We start from the raw sequence: 19242 nt of genomic DNA on the forward strand, positions 1-19242 counted from the left end.
TTAGAATTTAAATCCAACTCTTGTGAATCACTTTTTGATTTGGAGTTTTTGGTGTTCCTATTTTGCCACACAGTATTATCCTCTGTGCCATCAAAAGCATAATGTTATAGTGGTGCTTCTCTAAGTATGATCTGGGGACCCTGGAATTCTTCTACCCTCTTTCAGAGAGCCCCCAAAGTTGAAACTCTTTTCCTAATAATAATAGAACATTTACCTTTTTCACTTTCGCTTTCTCACAAGTGTACAGTGACGTTTTCTGGAGGCTAAGTGATTTGCAATATCTCAAAAGATTGAATACAAAAGTAGGTATGAGAATCCAGCTGCCTGCTATCAAGCCGGATATTAAAGAGATTTCTAAAAACTAAAATAATGCCATTCCCGCTTATTTTTTTTTAAGTATTGTTTTTTGTTACAATGTGTTAACATCTAATGGGTTCATTACAGTTATTTCTAAATTAATATATAAATATTTTTAACATTTCTCAGTTTTAATTTAAATGCTACATATAAATAAATATAACACATAAATGAAAGCTTTTTGAGATCCTCAATAATTTTTGAGCGCATGAAAGTAATTCTAAAACCAAAGTTTGAAACTTTTGAATACAGCAGTCCTCTACAGTTTTCTCTGGGGTTTTCTTCTCAGTAATACTGATTGATAATTGCACTTTCTTGACCTTATGAGAAGTCCCCAAAATAAGATTTTTGGACAATAACCTGGAATTATATTCCATTTTTCAGATACTATTTAAGTATTTGTTAACTGAAACATCAAGGAATTGCAGTCATGCCACCCAAAATATCAAGCACATGTGTGTGTAGGCATTGATGGCTGTCCTGACTACCATCTGGCTAACAAAGATTATAAGATGCCATCAATTTTAAGTTATCAGAGATGTTAAGGAAAAATGCACATCTTTGAATCAAAGAAATGATAGTAGGTAACAAAGCAAGCCCCTGTTCTCCTAATCAAAAATTACAAATCATAAATTCTAAGTACTTTAACTTTTAGGACAAAAAGGCTTTCAAGACATCAGAGTGTCCCTACATAGCAGATAATCAGTAAACATCTAGTGGTTAATAACTGCAGAATTTAGTAACCTAAGTTCTAAGTATTACCCAATACAGAATTTTCTTATAACCCAGATTTTTAAGGTAAATGTATTAATTAAACCTAGAAATTAATTAATGTTTAAAATTAAAAACACTCTGGACTTGGAACCTGTACACCTAGGTTCTCATCTTGGCTCTGCTAATAATTACCAGTGTGACATGTAAACTAGCCATTTAAATTCTTTCAATCATATTTTCCACATATATTAAATGAAGTAATCTCTAAGAGCCCTTTTAGCTCTTAAACTCTATCGTGCTGTGATGCTGTTCAGAAGGTTTAAATGATGTACAATAAATCCACAGGATGATGGAGGCAACATCTATTTATGACCCCATATATATTTGTTTATCAACTGACCATTGGTTAAATGGTCAGAATTTTGTTTAGGGTAAAGTTAAAGGTGTTTTTTGTTTTTGTTTTTTTTATCAGACGTACTGCCTGACACACAAAAAAAATTGTAATATGATTGCTAATATTTCATAGGTTTTTAAAATTGTGCTATTTTAACAGGGTTTTGAAATTGGGCAAATTTCTTAAAAATCTGGGGTTTTTTACATACTATATTTCATCAATCCTAAGATAAGCATCTTTTTTACATTTTCTCTGAAATCAATATGTTACTTATAATAGATAGTGTGTTAGAGTTTGACAATGTTTGTTCTTTCTTAGTAGTTCATAAAATAATAGTACATCTAGTACCTAATGGCATTAGATTAGAGAAAATCTGATCAATTTGGCTATACAGACTTAAAGTCATAATGTTGCTCATTTGAGTGCTTGACCTTTATATACCTTATACATATCTCTCAAACTTTATAACCCATGAGGTAAGTGGTTAAATTCTACTTAATATGTGGGGAAAATGGAGTTTACAGAGTTGCCTAAGATCATTTAATAAGTGTTAAAATTTGAATTCAAAACCAACCTTTTCTGACTCTAAAGTCTATGCTAAACTAGATACTCATAATATCTCTTCATATTTGACCACAATAGCAGTAAAGATAATCAGCCAGATGTAAAGCAGTCAACCTTACTGAAGTACAGTTTAGCAACATACATCAAGTTCCTTAAAAATGTTTATCTCATTAGATTCTACGTGCAGCACTTATTTTCCATAGATTAATCAGAACTGTGTATAAGAATTTATAAAGATGTGTATAGGGGCGCCTGGGTGGCGCAGTCGGTTAAGTGTCCAACTTCAGCCAGGTCACGATCTTGCGGTCCGTGAGTTCGAGCCCCGTGTCGGGCTCTGGGCTGATGGCTCAGAGCCTGGAGCCTGTTTCCGATTCTGTGTCTCCCTCTCTCTCTGCCCCTCCCCCGTTCATGCTCTGTCTCTCTCTGTCCCAAAAAATAAATAAATGTTGAAAAAAAAATTTTAAAAAAAGATGTGTATAAAAACATTGTTCTTGATAGTGAAAAATTACAAACAACCTAAATACTTTAAGACGAGTTAAATAAAGTATGATGCATCTGTATTATTAGAATGCTAGGTAAACAGTTTTAAATTGTGTTTACAAATATTTTTTAAAATATTTACATGAGAATATGCTCACAATGGAATGTTAAGTTAAAAAAGTATGATTCTGTAGTGATTATCTTTGGGTGCCAGGATTGCTAATTATCTTTATTCTATTTTATTTTATTTTGTTTTGTTTTGTTTTGTTTTGTTTTATTTTATTTTATTTTATTTTTGAGAGAGAGAGAATGCGAGTGAGGGAGGGGCAGAGGGAGAAGGAGAGAGAGAATCTTAAGTTGGCTCCATGCTAGGCACAGGGCTCAATCTCATGACTATAAGATCATGATATGAGCCAAAATCAAGAGTTGACAGTTAACCAACTGAGTCACCCCGGCACCTACTTTATTTTTTATTTTATTATTTTTTAAAATTTATTTTTGAGAGAGAGGGAGAGCGAGAACATGTGCACGAGCAGGGGAGGGACAGAGAGAGAGACAGAGGACCTGAAGTGGGCTCTGCGCTGATAGCAAAGAGCCTAATACAGGGTTCGAACTCAAGAACTGTGAGATCATGACCTGAGCCAAAGTCAGACACTTAACCAACTGAGCCACCCAGTTGCCCTGATTTTTTAAATTAGTTTTTTATTGAGATATAGCTGTCATATAATATTACATTAGTTTCAGGTGTACAATTGTTTGATGTTTGTATACATTGTGAAATGATCACCACAATAAGCCTAGTTAATATCCATTACCATATGTAGTTACAAAAAATTTTTTTTCTTGTGACAAGAACATTTAAGATCTACTCCCTTAAAAACTTTCATATATGCAATACAGTATTACTAACTATAGTCACCATGCCATACGTTATATCCCCATGACCTATTTATTTTATAACTGGAATTTTGTACCTTTTGACCCCCTTCACCTATTTTGTCCACATTCTATGCCCAGCCTCGGGCAACTACCAATTGGTCTCTATATCTGTGAGCTTGGTGTTTTGGGTTTTGGAGGCTTTGTTTTGTTTTCAGATTCCACATACTAGTAAGATAATATTGTATTTGTCTTTGTCTGCTGACTTATTTCACTTAGCATAATGCCCTCAGGATCCATGCATATTGTCACAAGTAGTAAGGTTTTGTTATTTTTTATGGCTGCATAATATGCCACTGAGTGTGTGTGTGTGTGTGTGTGTGTGTGTGTGTGTGTGAACAATTTCCTTATCTACTCATCCATCAGTGAGCACTTAGGTTGTTTCTGTATCTTGGCTAATATAAATAATGCTGCGTTGAACATAGGGATGCATATGTGTTTTCGAGTTAGTGTTTTTATTTTATTTGAATAAACACCCAGAAGTGGAATTTCCAGATCATAAGGTAGTTCTATTTCTAATTTTTTGAAGAATCTCCATCCCGTTTTCCACAGTGGCTACACCAATTTATATCCCTACCAACCGTGCATAAGGGTTCTGTCTTCTCCACATCCTCACCAACACTTATTATTCCTTATCTTTTGATAATAGCCATTCTAACAGTTGTGAGGTAATATCTCATTGTGGTTTTAATTTGCATTTCTTTGATAATTAGTGATGTGCATGCATCTTTTCATGTATCTGTGACCATTTGTATGTCTTTTTTGGCTTCCCAAAAATATGTCTATTCAAGTCTTCTGTCCATTTTTTAATTGCATTGCTATTGAGTTATATGAGTTCTTTATATATTTTGGATTGTTAACCCCCTCTCAGATACATGATTTGCAGATATTTTCTCCCATTTAGTACATTGCCTTTTCATTTTGTGGATGGTTTCCTTAACTGTGCAGAAACTTTTAGTTTGATGTAGTCACATTTGTTTATTTTTGCCTTTGTTGCCTTTGCTTTTGTTACCAAATGCAAAAAAAAAAATCATCACTAAGACCATTGTCAAGGAGTTGGCCACCTGTGTTTTCTTCTAGTTTTATGGTTTTGGATCTTATCAAGTCTTTAATCCATTTTGAATTAATTTTTGTGAGTAGTGTAAGATAGGCATCCAGTTTCATTCTGTTGCATGTGGCTGTCCAGTTCTCTCCACATGATTTATTGGACTGTCTTTTCCCAGTATATTTTTGGCTCCTTTGTCATAAATTAATTGACCCTATATACTTGGGTTTATTTCTGTGGTCTCTATTTTTTTTTATTGATCTGTGTGTCTTTTTTTTTTTTTTTTTTTTTTTGGCCAATACCATACTGTTGTGATTACTATAGCTTTGTGATATAGTTTGAAATCAGGGAATATGATGCCTCTGATTATTTTTATTTTTACTTTTATGTACTTTCTAAAATTTTTCTAAGAAATATGAATTACATTTATAATCAGAAAAAGTTTGTTTCTGTATGGTCTTGAAACCAAAGCAGTCTTTCGCTTTCTGTGTAGTTAACTGGAATCCCTAAAGGTCTGTATACTCACAGAATTTAGAGCCAATATAGGATCTTAAAGATGATGTATTCTAATCACCAGTTTTAGAGCTGTTGGGATTTTAAAGATGATCTCCTCTTAAATCTGAAGCAGGCTCTGGGCTCTGAGCTGTCAGCACAGAGCCCGACGTGGGGCTCAAAATCATGAACCGCAAGATCATGACCTGACCTGAAGTTCGACATTTCACCAACTTTGGCTTAGGTCATGACCTCATGGTTTGTGAGTTCAAGTCCTGCATCTGGCTCTGTGCTGACAATGCAGAGCCTGTTTTGAATTCTCTCTCTCCTCTCTCTCTGTCCCTCCCCCACTTCTCAAAAATAAACATTAAAAAACTAAGAGGCAAGGGAGGCCTGGGTGGCTCAGTTGCTTAAGCGTCCGACTTCAGCTCACATCATGATCTCACAGTCTGTGAGTTCGAGCCCCGCATCAGGCTCTGTGCTGACAGCTTAGAGCCTGGAGCCTGCTTCAGATTCTGTGTCTCCCTTTCTCTCTGCCCCTCCCCTGCTCATGCTCTGTCTCTGTCTAAAAAATAAATAAAAACATTTAGAAAAATTAAAAAAAAAAACAACTAAGAGGCAGTTGAGAGCTTTTTAAATATATAATAATAGTTAACATTTATCTAGTGCTCTGTACATTACTCTGTTTCACTTAATCTTTATAATATCCTTGTGAGACGTTGTCTGTTTTCATCCTCATTTTATAAGTGAGGAAACTGAGGCTTAGAGAGATTGAGTAACTTTTATATCCACAATTAAGTGACATATCTAGTGTTTGAACCAAGGTCTTCCTGACTTGAGGGTTCTTAAATATCATGTAATGGAATACAGCATAGCTTTTAAGTGACCTGTTCAATGTTACATTGCTTATTATTAGTGGAAGAAGGATTAACAAACTCATGTCTTGATTGCAGATTCAGTGTTTATTTAATTAATCTTGTCTGTTTTTAGAAAGTGTTGATTTGTAACCAGTTCAACTGCAATGACCAGTTCTATTCTATTATGTCCTATCAACATGACAAAAAATCTATCATTATCACTTATACATTTCAATTATATATATTAGGTGAAGAATTTTTGTTTAATCCTCTTAAAACCTTGGGTGATGAAAATGTTCTGGAATTAGATAGTGTTGATGGTTCACAACCTTGTGAATATAGTAAAAACCACTGAACTGGATACTTAAAAAAAAATCTTTCCTTAAGTTTACAGAAAAGTGCTTAAAAATGTTATATTAAAACATAAATATCTCAGAGACCAAAAAATGATTTAATATTTTTTTTAAAGTTTCACACTATAACAAATAAATATGTTTACTGTTTATTACCTTTTCCTTGACCATAAATGCTACTTATGATTGAACAAAAACTATGCAATGAAAGGGAAGTAAAAGAAATTAAATATCAGACCAATAGTAATCTAAAGTCAGAAGTTGCTTGGGGCCCCTGGGTGGCTCAGTCGGTTAAGCGTTTGACTTCATCTCAGGTCGTGATCTTGCAGTTCATGAGTTCGAGCTCTGCATCAGGCTCTTTGCTGACAACTCAGAGCCTGGAGCCTGCTTCGGATTCTGTGTCTCCCTCTTTCTCTGTCCCTCCCACACTCACACTCTGTCTGTCTCTCTCAAACATAAATAAACATTACAAAAAAAAATTTTTAAGCCAGATGTTGACTACTTTTGGGGAGAAAAAGGAGTTTGAACTACAAACATGGATATTTGTGCTTTGAATTAATGTCCTCATTTAAGGACCGATTTCCTTTGGTGGTCGTTACCTGTTGTTACCCATAAATATATTGTAAGATTACAAATTAATCCAGGAAAACATTCTTCCAATTCTGATATGGTTAATTGTCTTATTGTAAGGAAAGTGAGCACTGGAGAAAACCAGTTTTACTTTTTTTTAAAAAACATAATATGATAGTTTTGAATTTTCTGTAAATGTTAATTGTCAAGAATTTAAAGGATTATTGTCACAGATACTTAATATCTTTAAACATACAAATTTGGAAGACACCTTTTATCAGTCCTATAAGTGTAAGAAATATAATTTTTTTAAAATGTCTGCCAGATTATACTATGATTAACAAATATGAAGAATGTATATAATATACATATGGACCTTATGCTTTATGGGAATATGTTCTAATAAAAACGTAATTAAACATAATCCAGTTTTAGGCAGTAAAGTTATATTTCCAGGGGCACCTGGGTGGCTCAGTTGGTTAAGTGTCCAACTTTGGCTCAGGTCATGATCTCTGAATTCGGTAGTTCGTTCCTCCCTCGGGCTCCGCACTGTCAGTGCTTGAGATGCTCTTTCTCTACCTCTCTGTGCCCCTCCCCTGCTCACGTGCACTGTCTCTCTCTCTCTCTCTCTCTCTCTCTCTCTCAACAAATAAACTTTAAACAAAAAAGAAGATATATTTCCTAAATGTCAAGGCTTTCTACAGTTTCTAGCTAAAATTAATATTTTCTGTAAGCAATCTTGTAAAATTACGATCTTATTTCTGATCTCTATTATTTTGACAGATAATATAACCATTGATTAGTTTACAAATATAGATTATGTGGTGGGTTTTCTTTTTCTTTTTTCTTTTTTGAGCTTCTAATTCTGTATTTTTGCTTTTAAGCATCGAATGTTATCCAGACAAGAAGAACTTAAAGAAAGAGCAAGAGTTCTGCTTGAGCAAGCAAGAAGAGATGCAGCTTTAAAGGCAGGAAATAAGCAGAATACCAACGCAGCCACACCACTCTGCAACAGGCAGCTAAGTGATGTGAGGAACATTGGTTAAAAAGTCATAAATTGTTAATTGCAATCATGGGGGTGAAGGGAGTAATTTATTTATATTTTTTGCTAAGTCATTTTTTAGATTTTTATTTTAATTCCAGTTAGTTAATATACAGTATTATATTAGCTCAGGTGTACAATAGAGTAATTCAACAATTCCATACATCACTTGGTGTTGATCATGACACACACACTCCTTAATCCCCATCACCTATTTCACCCATCCCTGCCACCACCTCCCCTCTGGAAACCATCAGATTGTTCTTGCTAAATCATTTTTCCAGACTTTGTATATGGAGGGTACTTGGTACATTTACTGAACTGATAAATTCATACTTGGAAGAACATGTTGTAATTTCTCCTACACAGCAGTGTTAGCTATGAGAAAAAGTGAGATTTGGGGATATAATTTCTACATAAATGAATGACCTATTTTTTCTTAATTTACACTGTGTAATTTAATTGTACTTTGTTTAAGATTGGATTTTATCTATGGAAGTTACTTTTTTTTGGAAACATTAGAATATACTAATGATGCCTTCCATTTATTGAAGAGCAGGCATCATTATTATAATGTAAGTATTTTTTTGTATTTTACTTAACCCCATGAAGTAGATGTTCAAACTACTTTCCGCATAAGAAAACTGGGGTCATAGGTAAGGTAATTTGTACCAGTTAACAGAGTTAGTAAATGATGAATCCAGGATTTGAACTTGAGCGTTTTCAGACTACAGAATCAGTGCTCTTTTCTATCATATAGTGCCATGCCTATATTAAATCACATTTTTATACATGTTTTTGTGTAGTGCTTCACAAGTGATAATGAATATATAGTAATAGAAGCCCTTAAATTTAAGGGGACAGGAATGTCTTCATGAATCTGAAAACTATGATAGCCTCCCTTACCATCAAACTCACATACACAAAATTACATGTTCTTTTTTTTTTTTAATTAAGATTTTATTTTTTTAGAGCAGTTTTAGGTTCACAGCAGAATTTTGGGGAAGGTACAGAGATTTCCCATATACATTCTGCATCTACACATGCATATCCTCTCCTCTTAACAACATCCCACACCAGAGTGATACATTTGTTAGAACTGATAAACCTACACTGAACTGATGAACCAAACCTACATCATAATCACCCAAAGTCCATACTTTACATTATGATTCTCTCTTGTATTCTACATTCTATGAATTTGGACAAATGTATAATGACATGTATCCATCATTATGGTATCATAGAGTATTTTCATTGCCATAAGAATATTCTGTTACACCTACTTATCCCTTCCAACACTGCCAACCCCTGGAAACCTGATAATTTTACTGTCCCCGAAATTTTGCCTTTTGCAGAATGTCATAGTTGGAATCATGCAGTGTATAGCGTTTTCTGATTGGCTTCATTTACCTAGTATAATGCATTTAAGGTTTTTCCGTGTTTTTCATGGCTAGAAAGACCATTTCTTTTTTAGTGCTGAGTAATATCTCATTGTCCGGATGTACCACAGTTTATCCCTTCACCTACTGAAGGACATCTTGATTGCTTCCAAAGTTTGACAATTATGAATAAAGCTGCTGTAATCATCCATGTACAAGTTTTTGTGTGGACATAGGTTTTTAACTCATTTGAGGAAATACCAAGGAGTGTGATTGCTAGGTCTTATGGGTAAGAATATGTTTACTTTTATAAGAAATTGCCAAACTATCTTCCAAAGTAACTATACCATCTTGTATTCTCACCAGCAATGTGTGAGAGTTCTTGTGTTCCACATCTTCATCAACAGTGAGTGTGTTGGTGTTCCAGATTTTGACCATTCTGATAGGTGTTTAGGGGTATCTCACTTTTAATTTGCATTTCCCTGATGACATATGATGTGGAGTATCTTTTTATATGCATACTCACACTCTATAAATCTTTGGAGAGGTGTCTCTTGGGGTCATTGGCCATTTTTTAATTAGGTTGTTTGTTTTTTATTGTTGAGTTTCAATGGTTATTTGTATATTTTGGATATAGTCTTTTATCATATGTGTCTGTTGTAAATTGAGTCTTCCTACTCTTCATTTATTTATTCTTTGATTTCATGATATTCCTCATATAGATCATGTACATATTTTGTTAGATTTATACCTATCAACTTTTCACTAATGTGAATAGTATTGTGTTTTTAATTTCAAATTCCACTTGTTCACTGCTGGTATATAGGAAAGCAATTGTCTCTTGTATATTAGCCTTGTATCTTACAGGCTTGCTATAATTGCTTATTAGTTCCAAGAGAGGTTTTTTTTTCAATTCTTTGATTTTCTACATAGGTGATCATGTCATCTGTGATCAGACACTTTTATTTCTTCCTTTCAATGCATATGTTTAAACATACCTTTCAGATATGAGCTTAATAACCTCTGACCTTGAGCAGTGTTTTTCACACTTCAAGTCTTTCCACGATAATGTGATATAAAATTGATTTAGCACACTGCAGTAATTATTTTATTTTTAATGAAAAGGAATAGAATAGAATGGAATAAAAATATCAGAACTCATCACACGTAGTAACCATGGTATTTTTGTCTGAAACTTGCTTCAGTCATATGGATATATATGCATACTGGATCTTGATATAAAATGTATTTTAAGCTGTGGGTCATGATAAAAATGTTTGAGAAACCCTAATCTAGAGGGCCATCTTTGAAGAAATTTTGTAGCTTTTATGCCAACTTCTTCAGTGCCTAGCCATCTGTTATTTCATCAATTTGTTGGTGATTTGTCAGATATTTATTAAATGTCTGAACTGAGTGTATTCATAGTGACAGAAAAGGCTAAGCTTCTTCCCTCATAGAGTTTACATTATGGTGGGAATACACAGATAATGATAAATAACTAGAGTGTGAAAACTGCATGATATAGTAGAGGATAATTTAAGTAGGTGAGGGCTTGAGTGATTTGAAGATGGGGCATTGAACTAAGATTTGATGGGTGAAAAGGATCTAGTCAAGTGAAGAGCCACAAGAACAATATCTCTTGAAAAAGAAAGTTATTTTGTTAATACTGTATTTTATTTGTGGGTAACTTTATTTCATAATTTTTCAGACTCTAAAATCTATGGGGAATGTATAAGTCTATATTATTCCAGTGTGTTGATTTAAAAAAATTTTTTTTAATGTTTATTTATTTTTGAGAGAGAGAGAGACAGAGTGTGAGCAGGAGAGGGACAGAGAGGGAGACACAGAATCTGAAGCAAGCTCCAGGCTCTGAGGTGTCAGCACAGAGCCTGACTCAGGGCTCAAACTCACAAACAATGAGATCATGACCTGAGCCGAAGTCAGAAGCTTAACCAACTGAGCCATCCAGGAGCCCCCAGTGTGTTGATTTTAAATTGAGAGTACCTGAGATTTAAATGGTCTATCTACCAAGTAGATTTTTAAAACTAATTATTTCACCTATGTGTGAATTTTACATATATTAATAATTATCATCAAGTGTTTATTGAGCACTTACTATTTGACAGGTAGGATTCTAAGTAATTTAACATGAATTTTCACATTTAATCTCCACAATAATTGTATGAGTTAAATATTATCATTTCTATTTTACAGTCGAGAAAACTGACAAATTAATGAATTGCCTGTTGTCACACAGCTAATGAGTAACAGAGTCAAGAATTGAACCTAGATGATTTGATTTCAGAGGTTATGTTTTTAAGGCATTGTGTTATATTTCCTTCTTCTTTATATTTCTGACATCCTTGTGAAATAGAAACAGAGACTGTTGTTTTATCTTTCATAGAGATTAAGAAAGTAAGTTAGGAAAGAATGTTTAAATTTACCTAGGTTGCAGACTATGACATATGAAGCTTAGAATTCAAGTATCCTGACTTTTAAAAAGATGATGTTTAGTCTTTCATTTGGTTTATTCATTTATTACTTCAAATTTTCAGTAAATATTTTATTGGTCACCCCTTCTATTTAAGGCACCAGTAATTTACACTTTTTATTTCTCAAACAAAATAAATTTTTATCTGAAGTATATTAGTGTGAATTCAGAACAGAAGTTACTTACTAAAACATCTCTTACTCTGTGTCATGACATCTTACTGTATCTGTAAAATATATAACTTGGATTTTAAGAAACATGATGATGGTGACAGTTCATTGAGTTAGATCGTCTTTGTACTCCTCATAGTATGTAACTTGCCATGCCTTTCTGAAAAACCATTAGACTTCATCAAGAAATGTTCATTCTCTTTTACCTAATAATTCTAACAAAGAATCGTATCCAGGTTTTCATCACAATGTTATTTGTAATTGCAGAAAATTATAAAATGGTAATTGTGCAACAGAAATGATCAAATAAATTATAACAAATAAATATACTTGTTATATAGCCATTAAAACTTATCTATTCAATAATGTCTTGAAAGAATATTGAAAGGACATAGAGTGCTCACAATGTCATTTTGTATAAAAAGGATATAAAATATACATGGCATATGAACTCCATTTTTTTAATGTTTATTTATTTATTTTGAGAGAGAGAGAGAGGGCTTTCATGCATAAACAGAAGGCGGGTCAGAGAGAGAGAGGAGAGTGAGAGAAAGAGAGAGAGAGAATCCCAAGAAGGCTCCATGCTGTCAATGCAAAGCCTGACATGGGGCTCAATCTCATGAACTGTGAGATTATGACCTGAGCCGAAATCAAGAGTTGGATACTTAACCAGCTGGGCCACCTAGGTGCCTCTGAACTCCATTTTGAAATGATAGAGACTGTGTGTGTGTTTAATCGTGCATTAAAAAGGACAGGAAGGAAAATCATCAAAATATTAACAATATTTATCTCTAAGGGATAGTATAACAAGTGGCTTATAAAGGGTTTTTTTTCCCTTTATTCTTTCTGTTTTAAAAATATCACATGGTAAGATAAATATTTTAGGGGCGCCTGGGTGGCGCGATCGGTTAGGCGTCCAACTTCAGCCAGGTCACGATCTCGCGGTCCGTGAGTTCGAGCCCCGCGTCGGGTTCTGGGCTGATGGCTCAGAGCCTGGAGCCTGTTTCCGAGTCTGTGTCTCCCTCTCTCTCTGCCCCTCCCCCGTTCATGCTCTGTCTCTCTCTGTCCCAAAAACAATAAATAAAAACGTTGAAAAAAAATTAAAAAAAAAAGATAAATATTTTAAACTAGGGAAATTTGGGGTATCTAAAAAATGTATTTTTATCACATTGTTTTCTTAGTGTACCCAAACGAACTTGACTTCAGAACTTCTAAGATAACGTGTGTATGTGTGTGTTTTAAGGAGAGAGACATAGAAAGAACTCTTCACTTCTACAGTTGATGATAACTAGCTTGTGCCTAGGTGTGGATAAATGGTAGATTCAATAATAGCAGTCCTGTTCACACTGAGAAGGCATGAAATTCTCAATGACTATTGTTTATGATTGATGAGTTAAGTAATCATGGTATCATAAAATATCTCATTGTTTCTTTGACTACCACTGATGGGATCTGGGTTACTTGTCCTGTACTCATTTATTGTTCTAGTTGTTTTTCCCAGAAAGAGCAGCTCCATGCTGCATAGCTAGCCCACTGCATGCCAGGCTAATCACTTTGTTACTTTGTTTTCCATTTACCCAGAGTTGTATCCTATTGCAAATGAAACCATGCTTTAAACAGTCCCCAAGATACTTTTTTTACCCTTCCTCTTTCAGGTTATCTTTTGCTAAATAAAAAACCACCTTACTGGCATGAAACAACCATTTGATTATGCTCACAGATTCTATGATTTAGGCATTAGGATAGGAGACTCTGGGAGTGGCTTTGTTCCATGACGTCTGGTGCAGAGTTTTGGCGACAACCTCTGCTAAACTGTCAGTTGAAGCACCTACATGTAGCCTCTCCCTGTGGTCTTTCCACTTGGGCTACTTTGGGCTTCCTCACAGCATGGTGGCTGGGTCTATGAGCAGCTATGCCAAGATAGTCAGGCAGACATGCATGGCATTCTTATGATCTAGCTTTAAAAGTCATGTTGCATCACTTTTGCTATACTGATGGCCTAACCAGACACAAAGCTCCACCCAGGTTTAAGGAAGAGAGACATAGACTCCACACCACTAATTGAGAGGAGTGTGGCATAGGAGAAATCGTTGCAGCCTCTTCTGTTATAGTTTAAGCTCAATTTTAAAACTTTCTTGTGCATTCTACTTACTATTGCTCGTTTTTCAGAAAAGTCAAGCTCTGTATAGATGTGTTATGAAAAGCATCAATTTCATGAATTAAATAGTACATTCTCTTCGACTACTGTTCTAGTTTTGACACTTGATGCTCTATGGGGCTTATAGCTTATATTAATTATATTAATGAATGAAATGATGTAAGAAGAAGAATATAAAATGACAGATCAGTCCAATTGCACAAATAGAGAAGTTAGACCTTGCTGTTCCTTTTTAGATTTTCAGTTTAGTGTGCAATTTGATATCAGGTTGATATATTTTCCAAGGACATACTAGTTTTTTATTATTATTATTATTATTATTATTATTATTATTATTTTTAATTTACATCCAAATTAGTTAGCATATAGTACAACAATGATTTCAGGAGTAGATTCCTTAGTGCCCCTTACCCATTTAGCCCATCCCCCCTCCCACAACTCCTCCCGTAACCCTCAGTTTGTTCTCCATATTTATGAGTCTCTTCTGTTTTGTCCCCCTCCCTGTTTTTATGTTATTTTTGTTTCCCTTCCCTTATGTTCGTCTGTTTTGTCTCGTAAAGAAGGACATACTAGTTTTCTTAATTTGATTTCTTTATCATTTCCGGTAGCTCTTGTACATACAGACTGGAATTATTTACCAGTACTGTCCATATTTTGGAAAAGTAGTTTGGCAAACTTGGTTGATAAAAGCAAAAGGGAAAGTGCCCGATTTCATCTCTGGAGCAATTGAATGTGTGTTAAGTGATACTAAAACTGGAAAATACTTAATTTCTCCAAATCTATTTTTCCATTTATTAAATGGAAGCAAAATTCTTTTTTTTCCTTGTGTGACATTCAAATTAATAGGTGTCTACGGTGAAGGGGGTAAGGGAACCATGACTAATGCCATTCCCACTTCAGTGTCAGCATCTCTTTCACTCTGGAGAGATCAAAAGACTGCTGGTAAATAAAAAGAAGGTCTAACTGGAAAAAAAAAAAAAGCTGGCATCTAATTTAGTGAACTGATTGCTACTATTTTCCCTTTTTTATGCTCTTTTATTTGTGCCTTAATTTACAGTGTTCTTATTTTAAAATTCATTGTAAGCTATCTTGTCCTTCGTAATGTATGCTACTGTGCTGAAAGTCAAGTTGCTGGTGGGGGGAGTTAGACCTGTTGCTACCCATTGCTTTTTGTGTTCTTAGTTTACCTGAGAATTTCCATGAGTTTAAAAAAAAAAGTTGGTACCCAGGAATGACCTCAAGTCTTGAGTGAATGAGACCCTGACCTCAAATCTTCTAGAGTTTATTGAAGAGCTTACTGCTGCATATTCTTAAGATTGCTCGTTGATTTAGGACTTACTCAACAATCATCTTTTATATTTCTGAACTCTGTTTCTGTAAAACTAACCAAGGATCTTCTGATGAACACCAAGAAAAAGAAGAACTATTTTAATAATAATGTTAATAAATGATTTTGGAATACTTGAGGCATATAATACATGGGACAGTGTCCATGTACTGAGTACAGGTTACCTCCTTTTAAGGCTTTTTGTATCTAGTTCTGGACTGAGAGAGAATGAAAGCAAAGATTTACATATTAGGAAAGACAAGCTCTTAAAATATAAAGAAGAGAAATTGGTAAATAGTTTAAGTACCAATTTGAGTATATGAAGGTTCAGAATCTTTCTGGTAGAAAGATTCCCGGTAGAATATTCCCAGTTACCAAGAGAATAAACTTCCCAACTATACAGCATGGCCTTATACAAGGTCCTTGCAAATCCTCTTTCCTCCCTTTCTAGCCTTATCTCTCACCTCTCTCCCATTATCACTCCACAGTCCATCTCTACTAACTTGCTTGCAGAGAGAATATGGCATACTCTTCAATTCCTGCATCGAGCACTGGCTGTTCTCTCCCTGAAATTCCCTTCTTTCCTTGTTAGTTTCCACTGAAATATCTCTTCTTCTATGAGTACCTCTGTCACGGTTCCTAGTGGTAAAGCTAATTCTCCTTTGTGTATCTTTTTCTAATATGCTGTACATATCTCTCCCATCGCATTTATCCCATATAATTATCTAATTACACATCTTTCTCCCACTCAGCTATGAGCTATTCAAAGTACAAGAACCTTGTATTCCCATCACCAAGTATTAAGTAAATGTTTATTCAATAAATAAATGAAGGGGATAGTAACAGGCTGTTTTTCATGCTTTCTGAGTGTCAACTAATAAAAACATGAGTTTAAACATGAAAAATTTGGGTTGCTATAGGGAGTTTCTTGGTGGTAAAGGTTTGTGAACAGGCAAAATATCTCTCTGAAAGTCGTCTTTAAAGTGGAATTGATTATCATTGAGCAGAGAAAGTTAAAGTGTCTGTCCCCTTTCTTGAGTCAGTTACAGAAATGGCATTAGCCACATTGGAACTTAAGGTTCCCTGGATCATTCTTTTCTTCCTTTCTTAAATCCTTTCTTTATGGTTATGATGTGTACACAGCAAATCCTTACACACACCTGTCCTTCCTGGACACTGAGACCTTTGATTAGAGTGCAACCCCCAACTCTGTCTTGAAGCATACCACTCTCTCTACCAAACATTGCCTCTTAAATAAATTAGTATAGCTTTAGGCTGGAAGGCTAGGAAGCAATTTCTAAGACACTGAAAACAACTCTTTGTAATCTTATCTGCTGGGTCCTTATATACAGACTCTACTTAAGTCATCCTCAGGAAAAGATTTGAGCTGTAATTTATCTTAAATGGCAACTCACAAACACAGGTATTATAAGCCTTTTAATTTTTCTTAATTTTTGTCAAAACCAGTATTGCATGTTTTAATGAGAACTTGCTGAGCAAGCACATGTTGCATTTAGATCTTTTTTAGAGAAAATAGTTTACATGATTCATTTGTGTCTCTGTGCCTTTAGATGTTCATTTAACCTGTTTCAGGTATTTCCCGAAATTGTTTTTCTATAGGAAACAGATTTCATTGCTCTGAATCTCTGTGATTTAGTTTTTCACTTCCTTTTCCTATTCTGTGAAGATTTTCATATGTTACATTTTGCTAATGCAAATTTTAGATGATAGTTCTTTTGTTCGTGGTTTCCACATGCACTTAAAGTAATTTTTTCAGGGGCTCCTGGGTGGCTTAGTCAGCTGAGAGTCTGACTCTTGATTTTAGCTCAAGTCATTATCCCAAGGTCCTGGGATCAAGCCCCATGATGGGCTCTGTGCTAAGCATAGAGCCTGCTTAAGATTCTCTCTCTACCTCTCTCTCTCTCTCTCCTTCTGCCCCTCTCCCCTGCTCTCTCTCTCTCTCTCTCTCTCTCTCTCTCTTTCTCTCTCAAATTAAAACAATTTTTTTTTGTTTCAGACTCAGGAGTTTGGTATGAACACAAATTGTGAGAAAAGTATAATAGTTTTTTTTTTAAGAAAAAAATTCATTTTTTATTATTTTTCTTCATTACTCAATTCCCCCAAATACTCTTTTCCCAAAAAATGCACAAGTAGAATTTAACAAGCTAGTCCATTTCAGACTATTTTGCTTACTACTTTGTATTAGAATATAATTGCTTTTTAAAAATACATTTAATAAATTTGTTACTTTAAATAATGCTCATGTAATTATGTAGATAGCTGAAGGGGATGTTTGCATTTATGTGCTAAAGTTTAGGATCCATACACTCTAAGGATAAGGAATGAGAATCCTGCTGCCCACAGTCCTTGAAATTGTTAGGGTATTTGTGAAGCACTTTGAACCGATCAGAAGAAGGATGCCATATATGTTTAATTATTACTTTTATGTTTTTAAGAAATAAAAAAATCTATTTTATAAGTAGAAAGTCTAAAAAGAATTAGGGTAATTCTTTATAAATATGTTTGTTTTTAGTTTTTTCAGCTGTAAATTACATAGCATAAGAAAATGGTTTGCAGATACTTGTTGATACCTAGAAGTTTTGTTTTTCTTTTTTGAATGTTTTTATTTTTGAGAGAAAGAGACAGGCAGAGTGCAAGCTGGGGAGGGACAGAGAGAGTGAGGGAGACACAGAATCTGAAGCAGGCTCCAGGCTTTGAGCTGTCAGCGCAGAGCCTGACACAGGGCTCAACCCCACAAACCGTGAGATCATGACTTGAGCCAAAGTCAGACGCTTAACTGACTGAGCCACCTAGGCACCCCTGGAAGTTTTTTTTTTAATAGACCAGACAAGAATTACAACATTATTATAAAACAGACTTAAAGGTGTTTTTTTTTTCTCAATTTTAATCTGCAAGGATAGTGAGTGACCCATTACAATTAATTGGCGTAGGAGCCCATCCTCACTTAACAGGATCAGACTGCAAGATGTCAGCAAGTTCTAGAAGGTTTGCAGTATCCATCTCTAAAGGTTTGCAGGAATATTTGAATCTCTGAAGAAAACTGTATATGGGAAAGGAATTTCAGTTTGGTCAGTCTTGAGTCAACTGCAGGGACCAGTAATCAAAAAAGATACAGTGACTTTTTTTTTTACTGGTTGGTAATGAATCCAAAAGGCTTATTTGGTGAGAACCAAAAGAATGCAAGCTGCTCTTTTGCAAATTAAGCCTTTAAACAGGTATTTTGTTGCTGTGAAGAGGTAGGACATCAACCTTGCACTTTTGATGTTAATTGGAAAATATTGATTTAAATGGGACTAGTCTGTCGTGCTGATAATTGTAGCAGATTTAGATAAGATCACTAGATCTTTTCCAGATAATAAAAGAAGCAGTTACCATCCAGTTGGTAAAAAAAAAAAAAAAAAAAAAAAAAATCTAAACATCATTTTGGTAATCTCTGGCAGATAGAAACTTCTTCTATAGTTTTTATGTATGTATCCTAAGTATGTACCATCATAAAAATGTATATAAGATTATATTATATGTTTATAAATATTAGCTATGTTACAATTAAATGGCTAGCCTCTAGGAATTAAGATTTAACATTAAGGTCAAGCTAAAATTTTAATCTCTCCAAATTTCACATATTATCAATTCACTAGGAAGAAGTAGGTTAGCTTCACATTTGTGATTTTAAAAGAACATCAAATATTATAAAAAATATAAAATCTTTAATAACATATGGAGTGAGAATTTTGTCTTATTTAGAGATTTTTATTCTCTATATGAGCTGGAATGTCTATACCCAGGGCACTAAGATGAAAATATATTCCTTATTTCTTACTCCAACACAATTGACAGAAGATTTAATGTACATAATCCGCTTCAGACTAGTAAGACACTTTAAATGTAT

General features: G+C 34.4%; 1 protein-coding gene across 11 annotated transcripts in view; it reads left to right on the forward strand.

The window, feature by feature from the left end:
• EHBP1 (EH domain binding protein 1) overlaps positions 1-19242 on the forward strand; it is a 372579-nt gene that overhangs the window by 275966 nt on the left and 77371 nt on the right. For all 11 annotated transcript variants that reach the window (XM_047852777.1, XM_047852775.1, XM_047852780.1 and 8 more), the window contains one exon: positions 7647-7790. In XM_047852777.1, coding sequence (XP_047708733.1) covers positions 7647-7790 — 144 coding nt within the window. The remainder of the gene's footprint in view (positions 1-7646; positions 7791-19242) is intronic.

This window comes from Prionailurus viverrinus, chromosome A3 (genome assembly GCF_022837055.1).
Source record: "Prionailurus viverrinus isolate Anna chromosome A3, UM_Priviv_1.0, whole genome shotgun sequence".
NCBI lineage: Eukaryota > Metazoa > Chordata > Mammalia > Carnivora > Felidae > Prionailurus > Prionailurus viverrinus.